Source organism: Biomphalaria glabrata, chromosome 14 (assembly GCF_947242115.1).
Source record: "Biomphalaria glabrata chromosome 14, xgBioGlab47.1, whole genome shotgun sequence".
In the NCBI taxonomy this organism is placed as follows: domain Eukaryota; kingdom Metazoa; phylum Mollusca; class Gastropoda; family Planorbidae; genus Biomphalaria; species Biomphalaria glabrata.
The window spans coordinates 18,096,501-18,120,730 of NC_074724.1; the positions used below are offsets into that span (position 1 = coordinate 18,096,501).

Sequence of the window (24,230 nt, forward strand, 5' to 3'; positions counted from 1 at the left end):
TTGTTTGCAATAAATGTTTTTGTGTTAACAGTACTTTCACATGGACGTGTCCTTTTGCAGTGGCGTAGTAAGGTAGGTACCTGTGGGCCCGGGTTCAAGTATATTGTTATAACTCTGCCATGCGCACCGCCATCCAGGGTAGTGCTAGAAGGTGCGCACTGTGATAGACTAGACCTAAAAGGATGTCAACATTAGAGAGGAGAACGATTTCCGCCCAAGTAGAGAGCCAATATGGAGAGATTGAGCCTAAGATAGATATTGTTTTGTGTACCTGTGATGTCGTGTAAATAAACGTCTATGTCTCGTTGAGTTGCCTCACTTAAGTTATTACAATATAGGCCTATTGGTAGGTCCCTCCCTCAATAAGACAAAAAATCGATTAGTCTACATGTATTGGTACATTTACCAAAGGTCAATCTAAGGCGTAGTAATGGATATATGCACTTCACTGCCTATAAAATGCTTCCTAATGGTGTGCCTCTCAAATAGCCTCTGACAACCAGTTCAACTCCTGGTCTTCTTGTGTGTCTCAGATATTGAGTCCTGTGGAACTCTGCACTCAAACCTCTGCTGCCTTGCAGCTATACACATAGGTGGGTAGCAGGTCAAGACTAATGAATCCCTCGTGCCCAAAGCTTACTGGTTTAGGCGCCAGTTACTTGCCTTTGCCCCTTCTCCTGACAGTGAAAACAGTTCCACGGACATTAGGCCTATCTGAGCCACACGTGAAAAATCAAGAAATACAAGAGAAACTGCTCTATGAAAAAACTTTTGCAATGATACTTTAAAGCAAATTAATTAATAAATATTTCATCTTTGAAGGACTATGCCTACTTCATAGAACAACAAATTCCTGTATGAAACATAATATTTAATCAATAAAAAAAATATAGATATATATAACTTATAATGCAGCTTTAATTACTTTTTTAACTTTTTGATTCACTATAGTTAGAAATTAGTTTTAAAAAAAATGATAATAAATTTGCAAAAATGCAGTACAATTTAAGTAGGGGTCTTCTGAAAACCAGAAAACATGGCCAAGGGTCTCCGAGACTAAATAAAATTGGGAACCACTGCTATATACAAATACAATCATCCCAGCTACACACTGGCAGAGCTTGCGACGACGCATATTCCAAACTATAGAGGCACTTGCTGTTCCTTTGGTTGTATCAGCTGCGTGAAGAGGAGTCAATAGTAAGTCTGTTTTATTATTATGTAATAGTATTATAGTTACTGTGCTTGTTCATATATATGCTAGCTCACAATGAACATGATCTCCAGACTTTGTCAACCCTTCTATATGGATCAGAGAAGTGAAAGCAACTAAGACTACTTGGACGCTTTCATCAAAGATGCTTGCGCTCAGGGCCGGCCCTAACTATGGTGGAGCTCTATGCAAAAGTATTCCGTGGGGCCTAGTCTGGGTAGGGATAAGGATAATAAGTGAAAACTAAGATTTTGTACAAGAAAATAAATTCGTCTTTGCATTATATTCATCCTTTGCAAAGTACAAAATTACGATCTAATTTACTTTACAAGCCTGGCATGTAGCGAAGTCATAAAGTATATCATCACGCTTAATAGCAAGAATTGCCAGATTGTTTTAATCTATCTTCGTTAATTGTTGACCCAAGTAATTATTGAATAGTTTGAGATGCGAGAAGCTTCTTTCACCAGATGCCACATTTACGAATATAGTTAAAAATAATCTAAGTGCTACAAAGTAGTTTAGGGAAGCAGTGTATCTTTCATTAGTGGAGCTAAAATGTCTACTTGGATTTTATCAGTTTTTTTGTGACAATTGAGTCTATTTTTCATTAGATTTTAATAAAACCAGACGACTTCCGGGATCTCCTGGTAAATCAAGAGGCCGCGAAAAACCTGTTATAAGGTATAATTTTTTAATTTAATAATTTACACCTAGAATTAGCACGGTGCCTATGAAAGTGCGGGGTCCACTACGGCCACATAGGTTGCAGTGGCCTAAGGCCGGCCCTGCTTGCGCTCCATCATGGACATACGGTGGCAAGACTTCACTACAAACTGCGATGTCCTTGCGAACGCCGGTATGGACAGTATAGTATCTTATATGGTCCGGCAGTTACGCTGTGCAGGGCACGTATCCCATATGACATATGTGGGTCGAACGTAACCAAAAAGAAGTCTTTTTTTGATGAGCTGAAAGTTGATCGACGTAACAGAGGTGCCCCGCGGAAACGCTTAAAAGACCAGCTTAGGCGCTAACTTGGTTTAACTGACATAGAAGAGAGCACCTGGTTACATGCGGCTGCAGAACGAGACAGCTGGAGGTCACTTACAAAGGCCGCGGGGTATATACATTTGAGACCAAAAGAAAATCTGCTGACGAGGACAGATGTATAGACGCCGAAAAGAAAATCTAAATCGACCACCGGCGGACAATGTAGAGTGGACATCATAGTTCTTTTCTATTCAGTATTGGATTTTTTTTTAAATTCAAGCGAGATGTAGACCTACTTTATTAAATGTTTAAAACACAAAACTACTTGTAAAACAAGATTACAAAGAGAGTTTGTGTTATCACACAAACTCAGAGGCGTCCCCCTCGTCGGATCTCTATACTATAGGATCCGCCAATTTGCAAGGAATATTCAAGACGTGATTTAGTTTTGGCAGCGAACAACTACCGAATATGTACAATACGTCAGACAAGCGATTTTATGATAATCTTTTGGCATCTTAAGATATAGGCCTATATCTCCTAAATCTAGAGTAATTTAGATAAGATTTATGTAAAATAAAAAGCCGAGATAATGTATCAATAGACTGAAAGCAACATTAACTTTAAAAATAGTAGATTTGTTTTAATATTTTATAACATTTCAATATAGATCTAGACATTTGGAAATCAAAATCTACACTAGATCTTGATCTAGTCTATATAATTGTAAACTAGATCTAGAAATTCTATATCTAGAATCTACAATGATTTTTATTTAAATAAATCTAGATCTAGTGTAAACAATCTAGATCTAGTGTTAAAAATCTAGATTTAGTATTAAAAAAAACTAGATCTAGTGTAAAAAAATCTAGATTAGATCTAAATCTAACTAGTATGTCTTTTTTAAATACGAGAAACTTGGAGAGATTTACGAGTTTTAGTAACATTTCCTTTAGAGAATTCATTCCATATGACGTCAAAGAAAAAAGTCCTTTACGTCACACGGCCTATTTAGACTTATAATGTCTTTATCAATACGAGAATGTTGGCGAGGTTTAATAAACAATAGTGCACCAAGTTCTTATTACATTTCAAAAATTCATTCCATATGACGTCAAAAGAAAAAAAAATCATTTAGCCTACATCACACGGCCTAGTTAGACTAAAAAATGTCTTTATCAAAAAGCCGCATTTTTGTGCGTTTTGTTTGTCAGTTTGTCTGTCCATCATGTTTATAGCAAAAAAAATAGAAGACTAAAAGCTATTGAAATTTGGTTAACCTTTAATTTTCCTTTCGAAACATTACAATAGTTTTAAGTATATATAATGGATTGAGTTTGAGTTTTTGGCACATTGACACAATTCAGGCCATGTTGTGCCTGTATGTTTATATATAGATAGATAGAATCTCAGATAAATGAAATACCGTTAATTTATATTTTGGGATGATCTATTCTTTGGCATTTTACGTCTCGAGAGATCTATAATGAAAATTAAATGTACCATACCCTTGTGGAGAGATTTTCATACCATACTTTGGTGTTAGGAAGTGGTTTTCCTTAAAAATCCATAACATAATATTAATATAAAATAAGATTTTGTAACATTTTAACTAGAAAATTAAATGTTCTGTAAGAAGTGCGATTTTACATAAATAGGGTTAAAATGTTTTTCATAAAAAAATCGGGAACAACCAATTTTTTGTACATGAGAAGAAGATTATTTGTTTAATTTATTAGATTAGGGATTTCAAACAGTTATTTGACGTTAGTAGATTTTTCATTTAAAATTCGGAACAATTTTGGCGACAATTTGTAACAAAATTAATGTAATGTAGGTCAATTTCTTTTTCAAAACAAAATTCGGATCATTCTTTACCGATTGAAAAACTTTTGTTATGTTTCAGCAAGAAAATTAAATGTAAAATAAGTCTAAAAAGTGATTTTCAATCATCGTTTCTAGTAAATTACTTTCTTATTTTAAAATCATGAACAACCAATTGTCAATATTTTTGAAAAAAGAAAATCATTTGACATAAATTTGTTTAAAGTTGAAAATACTGCACAAATTGATATCGATAATTAAACTATAGTGACGTATTGTCCAAGAATATAAGTTAAGATTAGTCACATATGCATCTTATAACAATTTTAACAATTTATTTTTTATAAAACAATATCCGTTACAACTTTTTAGTTAATGAAATATATAAGTCAGTATAGAGATTTTCCTTTAGCATTTAGGCCTATATGCTATTTACTTTAAATAACTGGAACAACATATTATTGATCATGTGTTTTTGCAACATTTAAGCACGGAAATTAAATGTAAGTTAGAAGAGCAAACAAACATTCGTTGGCATTGATATATTTTACAAAAACATCAGGAACAATCTATTATAAATACTTGAAACTAATAAGATGTTTCGGAAGGAACATTAAAGGTTAAATCAGTTTTTTTAAGCCTTTTGAATTCTTTATCTAAACGTGATGGACAGACTGACCAACAGACAAAACGCACAAAAATAAGGGTCTTTTATCCTGACAGAGGTACTATACCTGGCGGTAGATTGGATTTGATTATTTAAAACTTTTGAGGGAACTAGTTTAGTCCATTTTTTAAAATTTGTGAGTGATATTTACATACAAAGTGCATTCTTAGCCTTTATAAACAAACAGAAATGTTTTCTTTTAATTTAAGAAGCTAGTTGACAGGAAAAAACACCTTTAACTAATATTTATATTTGTTATAAAAATTTTTTGTACATTTTATAAATACATTTGACTTAGTGTTACTGAAAATACATAAAACATTGTCTTTCTTTATAACATATAGTAACATTATCTCCCTTAGATTTATGTATTGTTTTAGAATTGGTGTATTTTTATAAAAAAAAAGCTTGCATAATTAGTTTTATAAACTAAACGGTTTGCTTCTCGAAAACAAAAACCTAAACTTTGCAAGACATGGTGAAATATTTTTCATTTCTCTTCTAGGTTTTGAGATCTGAGTCTGACAGACGGAGAGATTGCACAAACCTAATAGCGGCTTTTGGATGCTAAATGAACAATAACACTAAAACAATAACATAAAACAAATCAGAAAGGAAATGTATTTGTTTACTTCTTGGATTAAAAACATATTCTATTCTTAGACTAATTACAGACTGGTGTCTGTCAAATAAACTGAATATATATGAGATATAATAGGAAGTCAGAATCACAAATGTATCAATGTCCACTATCTACAATAGATGCCACAAGTCTTCACCCAAATAAATATAGCAATAATTTGATTTTTTAATCAATTAAAAATTTGATTCATATTATTCATACAATAAATATATGAAATTTAAAGAAACAAAAAAATAAATATTAGCAAAGAATAAATATGGAGGGAGTTTTGTTCTTATTCTAAAAATAATATAAACAATTATGTACACATACACGCTAAATACCAATTGTTTGTATAGTTATGTTATGACTAGGATAGAATATAAAAACAACTATTTAAAATGATACAGTAGGGAGTGACTAAAAATGGCACTGAAGTTAAATACAAATTTAGAGAAACTGGTGATTTGAATTCAACACCGATTGCCTCAAGAAAAATATTTGGTATTTATACTTTTGTTTTTCGATCATCACTCTGAGCATACCAAATTATAAAACCATCATTAAAGTAATTGATCATTGTGATTCTAGATTTCAGCTTTATTGAAAACTGGTTTTCAAATATATTTTTTTAAATGTAATTCAACCATTTTGTACTTTATCTGTTTATTAAAGATTAAAGTAAGATTTAAACTAATCAAACAAAACAAAAAAAATCACAAGTTTAACAAGATTCTAAAAAAATGTTGATCAACTATTCAATCAAAAGCAAAAAAAAAATAGTTCAAAGGTTCTCATCACTAGATATAAGGGAGACAATGGTGAGAAATAAATACTTTTATTTTTTTAATATTTTTTTAAACAATATTTCTGAAAGAAAGTTAATGACCCTAAAAAATCTGTGCACCAAAAATCTTGAATAGAAAAACTTCTTACGAACAAAAAAAAGACTGAACTGTATTTATGTGATCATTCATTTCTAGCTAGGAAGAAAACAAATAAGTCAATGAAGCTTTTTATTTCAATTTCACATACAGTGTACAATAGGAATTCCATCAAGTCACTTTACACATAGGATTGTTGTCAAAATTCATTATTTTACAAAGGTTTTTTTTTTAATGGAATTTTTTTTAAGGGGCCATATTTTTTTTTTACACCTTTCAGAATGTATTTGCATCATACCTAAGTAAATTGTTAAAAATAAAAAACTCAATTTTGATTAAAAATAAAATTAATGATCCAGTTCAATGAATAACTATTCTGTAAGAAATCTAAATAATGATTTGAGTTAATTCAATTCTTAATGTGTTCTAGTTGAACAAAATATTAAGATTTTAAAAAAACACAATATGTAAATTTAGATCTTGTTCTTCACTTCATTTAAATTACTCAAGGAAATAAAATGTACCTAAATACACTAGGCCTTAATGGGTGATCACCAAATGATTGCATAGAGAAGTGAGACAAAAGAATTAGGAAGGTCTTCCAATAGTTTCATCATTATTTTAAGAAATGGATCAATGTATTGTTGTGCCAAAAGTAAAAATGTTGTAAAAAGTTACAATGTACAACAAAACTTTTGATGGTGCAGCTGTATATAAGTGAAATTCAAGAACAATTCAGTTTTTAATTATCTTCTAATAGAATTAACTCAAGTCTCAAGCATTCTGAGAGATAACACTGCAAACTAAGTTTGCTGCTAGCACACTAAAGAAAATAAATCATTAGAGTTAAACCCCCAACAATCCAATGATAAAATATATATATATATGTATGTGTACTTGCGAGAATGATGAAGAAAGTAGATTTCCAAAGTATGTTTGACTACAGATGTACAAAATGTTACTACTCCTTATTATTTTGTAACTATCTAAAGGATTACCAAATAATTTATTTTCTATCAATAATTGTATACATATTTTTTTGATCATGATAATGATTGGATAAATAATACTACACAGTAATTTCCTATAACATAATTTACAACTAAAACTGCAGCTGCCATTGTACTGGTAATAGACCCAATTCTTTAACCCACTAAAACAATGTGTTGCTATGTTTAGTTTAACCCACTAAAACAATGTGTTGCTATGTTTAGTTTAACCCACTAAAACAATGTGTTGCTATGTTTAGTTTAACCCACTAAACCTTGTGTTGATATGTATGTGTCAAGAGTGTTCAACTAATACACTCACAAAAAGGTTTTATTCATATCACAGAACAAGAATCTGTAATGCACAGTTGTAGATCATTTAACAAAGGTACTCCATACAGGATTAATAGATATATATATATATATATATGTAACAATCACACAACACTTCATGCAGGCATTGATCAACTAATACAATGAGATAATAGTTTTAAATAAGAAAACTTTGTTTTAGCAATTTGAACAATGTATCTTCATGCACAGGCAGCAAATCAACAATCAACCAACACGCTGAGATGGTAGTTTAAAAAAAATATTTAGCAGCATTTTGGGCAATCATACTAATAAATATACAGGTAAACCCAGATCAAAGTAATTCCTAAATCCAGCAGAGATTCAGTTCTATGTCTGTCATAAAACAACATGGAGAGATTAAACTAAAAAAAAAGTTTCAATAATGCTGGAGTATGTTACACAACAAACAGTATGACCTTTAATACATTAGGAGTATTTTGTACAAGTTATAAAAGCTATTTACAAAAAAAGAAGTGTAAAAAAAACACATAATAATAGTAAAATTTTTAAAATCATTTGTTAAGTAAATCTATCTCATCAGAGACTTCCAGACAGACATATAAAGGCACAGTACAGCTAGCATCATGAGATGGGTAGATGCTTTAAAATTCATTATTAAAAATGCAAGTCTTTTTATTTCTCCTTACTAAAAACTGTAAACTGTGTGTGTAAAACTAATGTATATTAATTCACCAACACCATATTTCTGTTATCTTACAAGACAGTTGACAACACATTATTGTAAATAGATTAAAATGTGAAACTGCTGTATATCCTCTAGAGACAAATTGAACCTCAGAACAAGGCTGTTAAAACAGTTCTATAAAATGTTGAAATGTAAATATGTATGTCGATTGAACAAAATAAATTAAGATCTGAAAAAAAACAAAAATCTATAGAATGAGACAGAAAGAAATTAGATTAATACTTGACAGATATTTTCTTTTTTCCTATATTACGAAAATAAATGTGCGTAGTAATTAGTATCAATGAAAAATATTGATTCCACTATCAATATTTAATTAATTTAAAAATAAATATTAATGGTCAGATCTTTAGTGCTAGGCTTGGTATCAAGTTTATGGACTGTCTATATTCTATAGTCCATACTTTGTGAAAACTCAATCAGATGTTACAGACATTTCTCAAGTTGAACAGCCATGTAGAGGTACATCAGTGGGAGACATGACAGAGTTCATAAAACAAAACATAAGCTTCAGGAGTGACAATCTCATTTGATCGAACACTGGTAACTCTGAGGAATGTAATTAGTTTTATGGATCAATTCCTTAGCTATACATTAATCTGTTACAATGGGGTACAAACCGAAATTTCCTAACTCAAAAACCTAGTAAAATTAAGGACATTTCACTTATTTGGAATAGTTAGTTTTCTAGAGTTAAATAGAGACTATTCAGTTGTCCTAAAGGCATTACACATTTTAAATAACATAAAAAAGTATCTATAAGGCAGATGAAAGGCCATCTGTTTCTATGGTAGACGGTTAGCAAGTGTCATGTGGGCAGCACAACAACCAACCACCTTTACTTTCCCAAACTAAGTCAGGTACCATTAGAGTCGTAAAGACTCAGGGGCATCCTAAAAATCCTGAAATTCAGTCTTTACTGAGATTTAAACCCAGGACCTCTCAGTTTGAAATTCAAACACTTTATCACTCAGCTACCATGCCCCCAAACCTTTTAATAACTGATCTTTAAAATGGGTGAAATGTTCTTTCCTAGACCCTCTAATGAATTAAGCCTAACTTTGTTTTTTTTACTTCAAATTCGAATTTAACAAAAAGTTCTTTCAGTTAATTAAAAATGTTCTGAGGTGTGTCCCCAATACCCAATGTGATGGAGATTACAAGTGTTGATTCTACAGTGGCTGGCCACTTCACAAAATGCCAGAAAAATTTCTGGCCAATACCCAATATGCTGATGCAAGACTGTCCTGTAAGTGGTGGGATGTAGTTTCCTTTGTAATATGGGTTGTCTTTACTGTGAGGATAATTTTCATTTTGTCTGCTGCTTTTTGTAAGAAATTGTCCTGCCTCTGTCATTTATGTGACTTCTTTTTATTATTCTGAGAGGGTTTTAATAGTGAGTATTATTGTTTGGCTCATACCAAGCAGAATGTCTTGGCACAGCCAATTTGGCACAATGGTTTGGGCAGCTGTTTGGCTGCTGGACATTTTGGTGCTTAATGTTTCAGACACATTACACATGCTCATTCATTATGCCTTTAAAAATAAAATGATACATATCTATGCTGTGGATGTTTGTGTTCAGATGTTTTAATTTATGAGGAACAATAGTTATTTTTGGCAATTAAATTTGGGATATAAGTTTGTTCTGTAATTATTGTTGTGACATAATGTTGTGTTAGGTTTGAATATTGACAGAAAACAATATGAAACAATGATAGAAAAAATCAATGCAATTTTTTTTTACACAAATAAATGGTTTATTTAATTTACGTTATCTCCAACAAACGTGAAAAAAATGCAATAAAAAAAAAAGAATTATCCTGTGTTTATAATATATGAGGGGGGAGGAAACATGTCATGTAGTGGTCTCAAATAGGAGAATGACCTAACGTAGCTCGCAGGCATGTATTCATCAAATAAGCCTTTATTTAAAAAACTTTTTTGTGGGTGAGGGAGAATGTCTACTATATCTACTATAGTAGACTACAGTGAAAAAAAAAGTCTTTTTTTTTTTTTTTTTTATTATTTTCTGAACTTCTAAACGGCAAACAGAATGCACCAACACAGCTGTGCCAAATGTTTCATACTGTCTGCTTGTGTTAGTATAGTTTTCTATATGTATGATTTTCTGTTAGAGCGTAGGTCATACAGCAAGGGTCAAAAAGTTATGATAATGGCTATTTAATTTCATTTATTTAATAAAGCTGACCAATGCTGATCAACAAAATGAAAGTTCTCATATGTTTCGCCCAAAGCCCCAAATCAACTAAATCACGAATCGGTAAGCCATTTTGCACACTGACCAGTCTATTGGAAGTGATAATTGCCAGATCATGAAATGGCCAACTAGTTTGGGAATGGGCCATTTTTGGGCTTTGGCCATAACATATACAAAAATGATTTTATGACACATAACAAAGTGAAAATAGAATATACTTTCTTACTATTTCAGTTATATATCATAGATCTTTACTCATAGCTAAGCAATTTTCAAAATGGTATAGTTGGAAAAAAAACAAAAAACTATGCAGATATTTAAAAGAACTCTCTTTATGCTAATTCCTATGATCCCTATTTGTTTTAACCACTTAAGATTAAAGTGAAACCACTTTAAAAAATATCATTTAGCCAATTCTGTGGGTATATCATCACAAATACAGACAAAACATTGACTAACAACTTACCTAGCATCATTGTATAAATACCATTCACCAGAGTAAGGATTGCGGCAATAGGCAGTGTAATGTCCAGAACTTGTCCCACCAGAATGATTAGACACAGCATACAGGTCATATAGAACACGGCGACCTATTGTTGCTCCTTCTGCAGCAAAATCTGTTAGATCAAGGCTTCTAATAGGAAAATCCACTAAAGTTGTCAGTTTCCGACCAAATCTTTCCTGGCTAAACCGCTTCAAGTCTAATCATATATTAAGGTAATATTGACAGAAAATGAAACATAGTTTGTAAACTACAAGAATATTCTAACAAATAAAAAATATGAAAATCAAAGAAATAAGAATAACTGATTGTTATTCTCCTACAGTTGTAGTCTAAACAAAAACAAGTTGAAATGAACAGACAAAACTCAGGGAATGACTAGTACTATTATTCTAATGGAACTGCTGCTGTTGTTGTTTTAATTTATGAATGACTTAAGGGGACGATGTTAAAGAAGGCACGAGAGTATAAATGTAACAAAATAATGATAACAAAAGACTTAGAAGGTACTTGCAGTGGTCAGCTGACTTTAAATATTAAGTAACAAAGTTGGTTGAACACAACAAATCTTGTGTAACTCTTGATTAGAGAGAACAACTCAAGTAGGCCTATCTAAAGGTATACATGCAAACTTACTCTGGCCAGTTTCCTACAGGTGCATCAAGATTTAGACTTTTTTACCTAAAAATCCAAAAAAGGATACGCAAAACAAGTATTTTAGGGAAACGTTGAATTGAAAAACTTTTTGTACATGACCGCCGGCTCTTACATTTAGTACACATCTGTAATATAAAAATATGTACATTTTCAATAAAAAAGTTTTTTTTTTTATCCTTAGATATACCCGTTAGCATAAATCATTATCAGCATACCTAGGATTTGCTTATAAACCTTCAACCTATCACACATCCACTACCATTGCAGTTTATTTAAACCTGATGGCTCATTTATTTATTTGAATCGTATGACATATTCATTTATCTGAATCTGATGGGTTACTTCTCCAATCAGGTGAAAATAAATCAATTAGAAAATATGGGAAGTACATAAAATATGAGAAATTATATAAAAACACTGGATAGTAACTCTAGACTCAGGAGAAATCAAGTGGTATCCATTAGACCGGGCGGTCAAGTAATATTTTTTCCGGGATGGACAGTAGCGACTTAGAAAAGTCTGTAGTAATTTCAGTTAGATAGAGTCTTTTGGGCAGTTGTTGCCAGTGGATTTTTTGAGACATGTAATTTTATTAGTTATTCTGTACAGTGTTACCCGCTGAGATGCGGACGTGATTTGTAATATACTCATGAGAGTTTAACATATTGGATATATTTGATACCTCTGTTATGCGGATAGGATTGTTTATTATTTCATGACTTGTAGCACTAACAAGGAATGTAGTATTATTATGGTGTAAAATAAACTTTATATTTGTCTGCTGAAACAGACTTAAGTCAGTTTGTAATGTCTATATTTGTCATGTGTCAAGAGTACTCAAGGTAGCACGAACCCAGCATTCCACGACATTCGCATTCTTCAACATTACACCATTTATCATCATTTACAAGAATATGTGGTTGTTTTATTAAAAATGCATCAATGTTACAGCTACTTACTGGCCTCTCTTCATCATCTAATTCTTCCTCTTTCATAAATAGTTTTAAACAGTCAGAAAGACTCACTTCTTGACGGTTCTAAACAAAAATATAAACTAATTTTTTTTTAAAATTGTTAATAATGTAATTCTGATAGTTATAGATAATACAGAAAGTTTAACAAGACTAATACTTTCAAGTCCAATAGTCTGCACTTTTTAAATGAAAATGTTGTAAGCAGTCACTATAGCAAATTTCAATGAAATACAGAGATCAACAAATCCCTATAATACTTTTACCTTGGGTATTGATACTGATAAATCCCAAAAAGGATCAAAAGTTACAGATTGATGGTTACATGTAAACTTGAGTTCACTTTTCAATTGACCCACAAAAATATCTGAGAAAAAAAAATTACACATTTAATATGACTATTTTTTAAAGTTTTCAACAGATTAAAATAACTATATGCCTTACTCACCCACTATTTTACTGTTATCTCTGTTTAAATATGCTTTCCAATATTCTTGAGCTTTGCCGCTATCGCTGAGAATAAACAAAGTGAATGGACATGATAATAGAAACATTGTACTCTATCCATTATTTCTCTTCCAAGACTTACTAGTTAACAAGACTTTAATATTGAATAACTCAATAGGCTGGGATCACTCAAAGTCTAAAAAATCAACAACTTAAAACAAACCATAACTTTTGAGTTAATTCCTGAATATGGACTAGTTATTTAAAAAATAGTATTCAAGAGTGGACTAAATGGTAAAGCACTTGGCTCCCAAACCAAGGAGTCTTCAATTCGGATCTATATGAAGACTGGGATTTGATTCAATGTGGTTAGTTATTGTGCTGGCCACATCACAGCCATAGAAACAAATAAGCCTTCCATCATCTGTCACGACAGATCTCAAGGTCTGAAAGGAATTTTTACCTTTACCTATCCCTTAGTCTGTTGGACCTTTGGGGCACGAGGCAAGACTCGTCGACTGTCTTTCTCCATTCCTCCCTGTCTTTTGCCTTAAATAGAACCTCTTTCAATGGCAGGCCCACTCATTCTTTTATGTTGTCCTCCCATCGCTTTCTCTGTCTGCCTCTTCTGCTTTTTCCTGGTTTTTGCGAGCCCCCAAAATCTTGTAATATGGCCATAGATTTTAAGCTTGTGTTTTTTTACTATAGTTAGCAGGTCATCATGGGGTCTGATCACTGCAGTAACCCTGTCTCTAATCTCTTGGTTTGTGATGCGGTCTTTGAATGTGATACCTAGGATCCTTCTCTAGCATCTCAATTCCATTGCTAGGATCCTCCTCTCTAGCTCTGCAGTCAGTCTCCAAGACTCACAAGCATATAAAAATGTGGCCATGACAAGGGAGCGCATCAGTCTGATTTTGGTGCAGAGGGCTAAGCCTTTGTCTTTCCATATTATTTTGAAAGAGCTGCTGTGGACTGTGCTATTTTGGCCAGTAGTTCGGGTTTCGTTCCCTCATCTGAGACAATAGCTCAGAGGTATTTGAAAGGAAAGGAATACCTATACCTTAACCCTTAAAGACATTAATTTTTTTCTAATGCTGCCGGATTTATTATTTTTCACACAATATTTATCACATATGCCTATTTATAAATGTTGTACTGTTTTTCTGTTTGTTAAAACATAGACTTGTTCTTGTACTACAAGATAATTTATTACTTCAGTGTTATAAATAGTCATTGGGAAAAACAATTAGGTAATATAAGAGAAAAAAAAAATGATATTTCATTTCTTTTACAAATAGACTTACCCAAGTCATAAAGAGTATCCCAACAGTACTTATTCATTACTATTGTAAAAAAAAATATTTAACTCTATCCAAGTATCTAGAGAATAAACATAACACAGTCAAACTTGATCAATATTTAGGAGAAAACAGGGAAAAGTTGATTGGATGCTGAAAAATAACTCTGAAATCCTCGATACACCATAATGAATCTCCACCCTGGGACAAAAACCCTCTTCCTACTATAAGGGACCATATTGAAAACATGAAAAGAAAATCTGACTACAGACCAACAGAGCTCAAGGAAATAGTTAACTGTTTTCTACAAACCAATTATCAGAGTGGATCAGAGTTTACATGGATGGCTCATCCCATAAAGCCACCACAAATGGAGGAGCTGGAATACTCATCGAATAGCCAGATAGAGGAAAACTAGAAAATCCATTGCAACTGGAGAGCTCTCTGACAGTCACATAGCAGAAAGGGAAGCACTAGCACTATCTGCTACCATGCTAGCAAATCATCCAAGTTCCCCACACAGTCAGATTGTCTTTCTAACCGATGTGAAAACAACCCTCCAAAGCTTGCAAAACTCTGATTCCTCTTATATTAAAAACCTCAGAACAGCACTTACAAAGCTCAACAACAACAGCAAAAAAAACTGTTATTCAATGGATACCAGCTCATATACAACTAGAAGGAAATGAGAAGGCTGACACACTCGCCAAGAGTGGGAGAACTAACTCACAAAAAAACTCTGCACTCTATCTAGAAGAACTGAAGAAATTAATTGTAAATAAAATAAATGAGAAATGGACGAGCTCTCATCCAAATCACAAGAAAGATGACGCTTACTATAAGCTATCCCGACAAGACCAACGTCTAATCTTTCGACTCAGGACCGGACACAACAGAATGCGACAACACATGTACCGGAAGCTCAAAATTGGAACCAGTGAAATCTGCCCATGTGGAGTATCACCAGAGAATGCCGACCATGTCCTCCAAAACTGCTCTCTTTACCAAGAGGCCCGTATAAGACAAATGCCCCAAAACACCCCAATAGAAAGAAAACTATATGGATAGCTCCCTGATTTGGAAACCACTGCGCAGTTCATCTATTATATTGGTCTAGTCATCTTAACGCTCCAACATAACAATGAGAACGAAGAAGAAGAAGATTGGATGCTGGTAGCTTAATTTCAGCATCTTGGTTTGATAGACTGGACGCAGACAGTGCCATTGCGGTCTTCAAGTAATATAAAGGTATTTAAAAAAAGACATTCTTGAATATTTTTCTATTTTACTTTCTTCTTTTAAAATGAGATTTTTCAAATAGAGTCATTTTCTTTACTAGCCTTTACCCACATGGTAATCCTCAACATATATACATATATCTTACTGTTTTTTGTCCAGCTGTAAATCATCTAATATTATTGGTGCTTGTTTTTTTGTGACTTTGTTCACATCTTCATGAAGGCCTTCAAGTAGATACCGTAAAAACTCTTGACTGTCTTGTTGCCTATAGAAAGAAATTTATAAATATTTATTATAATATATTTATGCTCTCTTTTTTTATTTCTTTATAACATGAAAAATTGTCATGACAGTCTAATGAGGAAAATGTTTAAGAAACAACTATTGGAGATCCCAAAGTCCAATTATTCTAACAATAAAATATCTTCCATGCATTTTTTCTCCAGCTCAATTCTAATTGTGTTTATTTTAGTACTACAGCTTGAAGATTGCTAATAGAACAAAGCTAGATAAAGTAGCTCATAACTTTGACCTTTTAAAGCAGCTTAAGGGGAAAAAAAAAGAAAGAAAAAAAGAAAACGTTATGAAAAAAAAAAATTGTCAAAGCCCTGACTAAAAGACTATCAAGATTGTGTTATTTTAGTCACAGCCATGACTTAAAGACTAGATGGAGACAGCTTGCCGTCCAATGCGCCTAACGGAGCAGGAGGATTTAAGTCTAAGTAAGTCTAAGTCACAGCCCTGACTAAAAGACTATCAAGATTGAGTTATTTTAGTCACAGCCCTGTCTAAAAGGTTTTGTTATTCTAGGCTGTGACATTAAAAAAGAAAAATAATGGTTTGATTGGTTTATTTGCAAACAAAAAGATACCTAGAAAGTAGATGGTCTCAGACAGATGAAGAACTCATATTAATAGTAAGATTGAAGCAAATATAATTTTTTTGTCAGAGTTCTTCATCTGTCTGAGACCATGTATAGTGTATAGAAACAAAATAAACTTCCTAGAAGAGTCAAGAGATAAATTTTCCTAGAACAGTCAGATATAAATTCCTAGAACAGAGATAAACTTCCTAGAATAGTCAGAGGTAAACTTCTTGGAAAAGTTCTCAATTCTGAAACTTTAAATACACTGGTGTTCTTCCCAAAAATTTCTTAGGAAAATCTATGGTGCTATACAAGATGAAACAGGGTGGAGAACATGCACTAACCATGAGATATATCAATTGTATGAAGACCCACCGATAGTGACTGAAATAAAAAAGAACAGACTACGCTGGGCAGGTCACATTGAAAGAATTTCAGATAACAGAGGAGCGAAAATTGTATAGGCCTACAGGCAAAAACCAAAAGGCAGGTGACCCAAAGGCAGACCCCGAATGCGATGGATTGATGATGTGGAAGCATATCTGCAATAGCTTGGGGTTAGGGCGTGGAGACGAAATGCCCAGGAAAGATCTGAATGGAAGGATGTGTTGAAGCAGGCCAGAGCCCTCCATGGGCTGTAGCGCCACTGGGATGGATCCTGGATGGTGTTCTTCCCATTAAATTTTTTTTTTTTTTATTTTTGAGCTTTGTTACTATTAATATACTTATTTTTTTGTTACAATGTGTTCAGTAGAAATAACTATTACCATAACAATTCGGAGCTTTTATTCAAAGCAAAACTCTTGTATACTAAAACATACTTACGCGTATCCCATAAACCTTGGAGCAAATTTTTGTATTTGAGTTTTAAACGCTGTTGGTGAAATTGAGGTTTCATTTTTGTCTTTCCACATTGATTGCATTAAATTAGCATAAGCTAAACAGAATATAAATAAAACATGAAATAATATAATTAGAAAAAATAGTTCCTATTTATATGTGAACAAAATAACAGAAGCAGAAACAAAGAAAAAGAAATGGTCAAAGTGTATTGTAATCAATTTAATTTTATTTTTTACATTTTCATGCAAGATATCTGTTTACTATTCAGCAAGTTACTTTTACCTAGGGGAATAGTGGCTGTGTGGTCAAGAACTAAGTTAGAAGGAATCTCCAGTTCAAATGTTTCCCCACTCAACTCTAATAGATAACTGACATATGTTGGAGAAGTCAAGACAGTTGATCATTGGGTTGTCAACATGACACCCTCATTAACTATTGGCCATAGAACCAGATAAGCTTTATATCATCTGCCTCTACATATAGAAAATTCTGAAAGTGGTACCTTTACTTGACTTTTACTATTAACAAAGATTTTAATTTTTTAAGCAAGTAAAATAAACATGTACAAAGTCCCAAAAGGTTCATTATTAATTCAAACATTGAAGAAAACAATCAAAACAAATTTCATACTTGTACATTTCAGTCAAAAAAACTTTTGTCAGTACAAGTCAATTAGAACTTGGCTATATTTTTTTATCACAGTAATTAGATAGGATAAACCTAAACAATTAACAAAGCAGGTCATATGTCATCTTGTGCTATGTCTTCTTGCACTAAGTCTATAAGATTTTCCACTAAATCCACAGGTGCTGTGAAGGCTGTTTAGATGTTAGAACTAATAACCTTCTTTCCAGTGGTGTAACTAGGGTGGGGGGAGAATTTAAAAATCCCCCAGGGCACCCACTTGAGTGGACCCCCAAATGAGTTGTTTTTTTACATTAAATATTACACAAAATGCAGGGGCCCCCAAAGAGGTAAAGCCCCTCCGGGCTCCCAAAATGATAGAAAATTCCTAGCTACGCCCCTGCTTCTTTCTAGAAACTGCCTCTACTTTAACAGCCCACCAAACTTGTGTAGTTTTTCTTAGAATGAAACATGAGTAATAGAACGACATGCATTATCATATGATTCAAAAGTTGGTCTAGTACGGGATGGTACAGTCAGATTTCTGATCTCACAACTGATTTGGAAGTGGAGTAAAATTATTACTAGATTATTGACTCACTATAGTCAATATATACTACATAATAAAGCAATAATGTCTATCAAAACAAACCTTTAATAAGACTCCCTTTCATATTGCTAGTAGTAGTATTTATATCCATGAGATACTCCTCTTCCAGACACCATTCAACAAGTAGTCTTGTATTGCTCAGACACTGAAGGACACTGTTCATAAAACACTGTCAAACAAGCACAAAGTGTATACTGCATTAGAGACATTTGAAGACAAATTGTGTTTCAAATTATGTACAAATATCTACAGATCTGAATGTGGCGCGCATGTTACTGAAGGTTTGAAATTCCTTCCACAGAGTTTGTAATTCACTTCTTTCTACTAAGTTTATTCATTCCCTTTATTCTACAAAGTTTATTAATTCCCTCCATTCTACTAAGTTTATTTAATTTCCTTTCTTTTACCTAGTTTATCTGTTCCCATTATTCTACTAAGTTTTTTAAATTTCCTTTATTTTACTTAGTTTATCTGTTCCCATTATTCTACTAAGTTTATTTAATTTCATTTATTTTACCTAGTTTATCTGTTCCCATTATTCTACTAAGTTTATTTAATTTCATTTATTTTACCTAATTTACCTGTTCCCATTATTCTACTAAGTTTATTTAATTTCCTTTATTTTACCTAGTTTATCTGTTCCCATTATTCTACTAAGTTTATTTAATTTCCTTTATTTTACCTAGTTTATCTGTTCCCATTATTCTACTAAGTTTATTTAATTTCATTTATTTTACCTAGTTTATCTGTTCCCATTATTCTACTAAGTTTATTTAATTTCCTTTCTTTTACCTAGTTTACCTGTTCCCATTATTCTACTAAGTTTATTTAATTTCCTTTCTTTTACCTAGTTTATCTGCTCCCATTATTCTACTAAGTTTATTGATTCATTTCCTTCATGTAGTCTTATGTACTCCTTTCATTTTAACATTCATTTCCTTCATTCTACAAAGTTAATTAATTCCCATTATTCTACCAAGTTTATTTGCTAACAAGTCATGACTTTTGACAAGTTCTATCACATGAATATTTAAGAACTATGTTATTGCATGCTAAATATTGAGAGACGTTTAATATGATGCCACATTAGATAACTTTCAAGTTCTTAAAAACACTTACTGTGTTTCCCAGATTTCTGAGGCCAACTTTTCCACCATTCTTATATTTTGCACTCTGAAATTATGCAGAGAATAAATACCACTTTTTAACTTAAAAGATATTTGGTAAGAATCTCAAAGAAATCAAATGCATTATGTACCGATAAATATTTAGCAAGCATAAAGGCTAGATGGTCTTTTAAAGAACATAAATTCCCCAAATAGTGAACATTTAGAAGTGCTCTTTACAACAGTTTTCAAGTAAGAGGAATGAAACTTTGGTCCTAATCTATGTAGTGCAGCTATTCTTATTAAACCTGTCCTTATGCAATACAATAATGTGGTGACCCAACAAGAAATAATATAATTGAAACAAAAGAGTTTTGAAAAGCCATTCAGTTAAAACGAATGAAACAAAAAAGGCTCTAAACCAGAACAAAGTGAAAGCTAAACTTACAGAAGCTTGATGAACCAGCGAAGAGCTAGGATTGCTAGAACTACTGTAGCTAGTGGACTTGAGACAAGGGGGACAATAGGCACACAGTATGAAATAAAATAATTTATCTGATGAGGCAAATCAACACATTTTTTTTTAAGTATGCATTTTTTTTTTGTGACAAAATAAACGTTGAATAAAATTAATCCAGTAGAGAAACAGGCTTTAGATAATTTGGTTAAACTTTTGAAACAATTTTTTAAAAAAGGAGGATTGTTTTAGAATAAAGAAATAACATATAAAGTAAAGTTCACACCAGAAAAAGACAGCCATTTCAAAAGATAGAGTGCTACAAAAACCTTTTCACTTCATTGGTTTATACAGTTGACATTGCTGCAATTAGAAACTATCAGTGCCTACACAAACCTCAACAGTATTGATAATTCCAAAGTCAAAGACTTACCCAATTTGACATTGAACTGCTTGAACTTTGGTTGCTCAGAGATGACTTAGTTGGTGACTCACCATGGTCCCCTGATGATACTCTCAAATGTCTATGTCCTACATCTGTGGGACTAGCCTCTCGAGACACAGTAGGAGTGTAACGCAAACGAGATGTACCATCAGGGCGCTGACTGGCATCTTCTGTAACCTGGTAACTTAAACCTTGCCTTGAAGAACTGCCAGGAGCTCTGTCATTAAAAACACTTGTGCCACGATTCCTATTAGAAGAAGTGTTGACATCTGAGTTTAAAGTTAAAGAAGACAAATCGATAAGACTTGATGATTTTTGAGGTCGACTTGTACCACTGGGAGGTCTTGACCTGACAGCAGTGCTTGCTAGAGTTGTGCTTGGTAGTAATGTATCCACTACACTACGCTTGCTTAGCAATGGGCGGGTGGAGGAGCCATAATCTTTGGTAACTGGTTCATACCGGCTAGGTCGGCTGGTGCTGAGACTTGGATCTGCTTTAAGTGGGCCATTATGTACATATCCATTAGGGGTTCTATTTCTACGTGAATCAAGTGGTGTTACACTACTATAATTAGATAGTTTACGTCCAGCTGCATCTAGAGGACCTGGACCTGGAGGCAGATCTCGTGATCTGAAAAAAATTAAATTATATTTTAAAATGGTTTTTCAAATTAGTAAAGAAAACAATATAGACATAAATGTTTTTGTAAGACCTGATTTTTACAATACAAGTCTATAATCAAAATTGTTGAGCAGTAAATTCTATATATTTATTAGCTCTACTTCTAATGTTAATTTTTTGGAAAATTCAATCCATTGTGCATTGAAAATATTGTTTTTCATAGTCATAGGATAATAAAATTATTTATTTCTGTTTTGATTTCTGGGTCCAGTTTTCGAATAATAGCTCAAGCTTTCATACTACCCATTTATATTTAATATCATTTTTTTTACATTCAAAAAGTCCAATAGGGAGAATAATTAATGGGATCAAAGAACATTTGTTGTTGTTTTTTTTTTGACATGACAAACAGGAGGCTATAGAATCAGATGGGCATTACATCCTCTGCCCCATGAATCACAAGATTGGAAAGGGGGAACTATAATTGTTACTATCCTCCTCTATTCAATATGCACATTTATTGCCTGACACCATAGCCAGTGTAGGACCCAAGACAAACATGCAAATGGTATTTCTGAATACAGGCAGTGTAGGACCCAAGACAAACATGCAAGTGGTACTTCTGAATACAGCCAGTGTAGGACCCAAGACAAACATGCAAATGGTACTTCTGAATACAGGCAGTGTAGGACCCAAGACAAACATGCAAGTGGTACTTCTGAATACAGCCAGTGTAGGACCCAAGACAAACATGCAAATGGTACTTCTGAATACAGGCAGTGTAGGACTCAAGACAAACATGCAAGTGGTACTTCTGAATACAGCCAGTGTAGGACCCAAGACAAACATGCAAGTGGTACTTCTGAATACAGCCAGTGTAGGACCCAAGACAAACATGCAAATGGTACTTCTGAATACAGGCAGTGTAGGACCCAAGACAAACATGCAAGTGGTACTTCTGAATACAGCCAGTGTAGGACCCAAGACAAACATGCAAATGGTACTTCTGAATACAGGCAGTGTAGGACCCAAGACAAACATGCAAGTGGTACTTCTGAATACAGCCAGTGTAGGACCCAAGACAAACATGCAAATGGTACTTCTGAATACAGCCAGTGTAGGACCCAAGACAAACATGCAAGTGGTACTTCTGAATACAGGTAGTGTGAAGTTTTTTATCATGTAGACGGAAGGATAGAAAAATTAAATATCCATTTGCAGGAAATCACCAACGACTAATAAAAAAAATTAATTTCCATTAAATTTGTTTTTAAAAAATTGTGTATGTACAAAATAAAATCAAAAGTGAACAATGATGATGTGCCTAGAAGACATATATAACTTTTTAAATTTTTATATAAATTTTATAACATTATCTTGACAAATAAAAAAACTTTATAAATAAATGTTACAAAATACAAATCATTTCCCTTTAATAACCTCTATGATTATTTATAAAAAAAAAAAAAAGGTATGTAAATATGAAAAAATTTTGCATTTGTAATTTTTAAGACAAAGGTTAAAATTTTTTAAATAGTTGTGCATTTTCTAGCATGTTACAGAACACAGTAAAAATGGTGAGATCAGATGTCCAATAGTAATTTTAGTCTTTGAGATACAAATTTGAAAGAGAGAAAGTCAACCCAAAACAACTAGCATAGCTTATTCCCATTATGGTAGCCACTAAAAAGTTACAAAGGAAAGATATTTCTGCTCTAATTAAAGCGTGAGACCATTACCTGTAGCTAGTTGGAGTATAACCTCCACCTGCAAGACTACTTTTGATTCCAGAGCCAACTCTAGAGATTGATGAAGTAGCAGATCCATAGGAAGTAGAGTAGGTTGTATTCATGAACCCATGTCTACTATGAACAGAACAAAATTGTTATCAACTATTAATATATGGAGTTGACAACTGTATAATAAATGCCAGTGTAATAAAACTTTAATGATAAACAAGTTATTCTCAAAGTTGATTATACTACCAACAGAAATGTTGACTCTATAAAACACTTGTAAGGAAGAAGAAAGATTGTCTCATATGAGATCCAAATAAGGCTAGGAAGAGGTGCTCATTAGGCAAACATTGTTTTGTAGGCTGTTACACTAAAAAAAAACATTCTTCAAATTAAAAAAAAAGACCTACCATAGACATATATATATATACTATTTCTAGACTGGACATTTTTTAACACTACAAAAATGCAGTGAAATCTTTTTAGAAAGTTGGATCAAGGCTTTGTTTTGTAAAGTAGTTAAAAGAAGTAAAGTTGTTTTTTTCAACCCTAACCTATGTAACATATAATTTAATTTTTAGATCTAGATCTAGTAATTGAACATAAGAAATAAGAGTACTCTTGTCTCATAATTATTATTTTGCAATTTTTAGATACATAATCTAGAAAGATCTAGGTAATCAATCTATTTAAATGTACATAAGATGATTTAAATCAACATGAATTATTTCCATCTAGGATTTTAGAAACATTATCTCAATGGAAACAAACAGGAAACGGATTTGTTTCATATATTTGCGTGAATATTCGAGAAGTGATTTTGCATTATTTCTAAACTTTGAAAACTAAAGATCATTACTTTTCTAAGACACAAAAGATTGATTGGGGCGACTCCACTAAGAACCTGAAAAAAGAGTTTACGTACATAAAAATCTATATGTCTATAGGTCTGTGAATTGATCAATCGCGGATAAGAATTTATTTCCGGTTTCCAGTCTAGATATAATATATAAGTTTATGAGACCTACTTATACTAATCTAAATGGAAAGTCTATGTACAGACCTGCCTACCAAAAAAAGTCCAAATGCGTATTTTGGCACCAGATTACGCGATCCACTATTTTGTCACACACATATATATATATATATATATATATATATATATATATATATATATATATATATATATATATATATATATATATATATATATATATATATATAATATTAGATATAGATGTCATGATTATTATCTACAATCTAAATCTAGATCAATAGTCGACAATGGAGATGATATATAGACTAGATCTGGATCTATGTCTATATAATGAA

The 24,230-nt window shown here is 32.5% G+C and overlaps 1 protein-coding gene and 1 long non-coding RNA gene across 11 annotated transcripts in view; one reads left to right on the forward strand and one right to left on the reverse strand.

Moving 5' to 3' along the window:
- Positions 1-6,604, forward strand: LOC129922882 (uncharacterized). Its single transcript, XR_008774838.1, has 2 exons — positions 1-1,200; positions 5,203-6,604. It is a non-coding gene; the product is annotated as an uncharacterized LOC129922882 (long non-coding RNA).
- The window catches only part of LOC106065270 (ubiquitin carboxyl-terminal hydrolase 2-like), a 25,581-nt gene continuing 6,658 nt past the window's right edge, over positions 5,308-24,230 (reverse strand). For 6 of the 10 annotated variants that reach the window (XM_056010902.1, XM_056010899.1, XM_056010900.1 and 3 more), the window contains 13 exons: positions 22,902-23,027; positions 20,529-21,171; positions 20,087-20,143; positions 19,652-19,705; positions 18,575-18,701; positions 17,281-17,392; positions 15,736-15,855; positions 13,052-13,116; positions 12,870-12,970; positions 12,592-12,669; positions 11,679-11,757; positions 10,940-11,174; positions 5,308-8,801 (listed from right to left, as the gene is read on the reverse strand). In XM_056010902.1, the coding sequence (XP_055866877.1) occupies positions 8,720-8,801; positions 10,940-11,174; positions 11,679-11,757; positions 12,592-12,669; positions 12,870-12,970; positions 13,052-13,116; positions 15,736-15,855; positions 17,281-17,392; positions 18,575-18,701; positions 19,652-19,705; positions 20,087-20,143; positions 20,529-21,171; positions 22,902-23,027 (1,879 nt within the window). In that variant the 3' untranslated portion in view covers positions 5,308-8,719. The remainder of the gene's footprint in view (positions 8,802-10,939; positions 11,175-11,678; positions 11,758-12,591; positions 12,670-12,869; positions 12,971-13,051; positions 13,117-15,735; positions 15,856-17,280; positions 17,393-18,574; positions 18,702-19,651; positions 19,706-20,086; positions 20,144-20,528; positions 21,172-22,901; positions 23,028-24,230) is intronic. The other 4 variants (XM_056010906.1, XM_056010905.1, XM_056010904.1 and 1 more) reach the window with 2 other exon arrangements.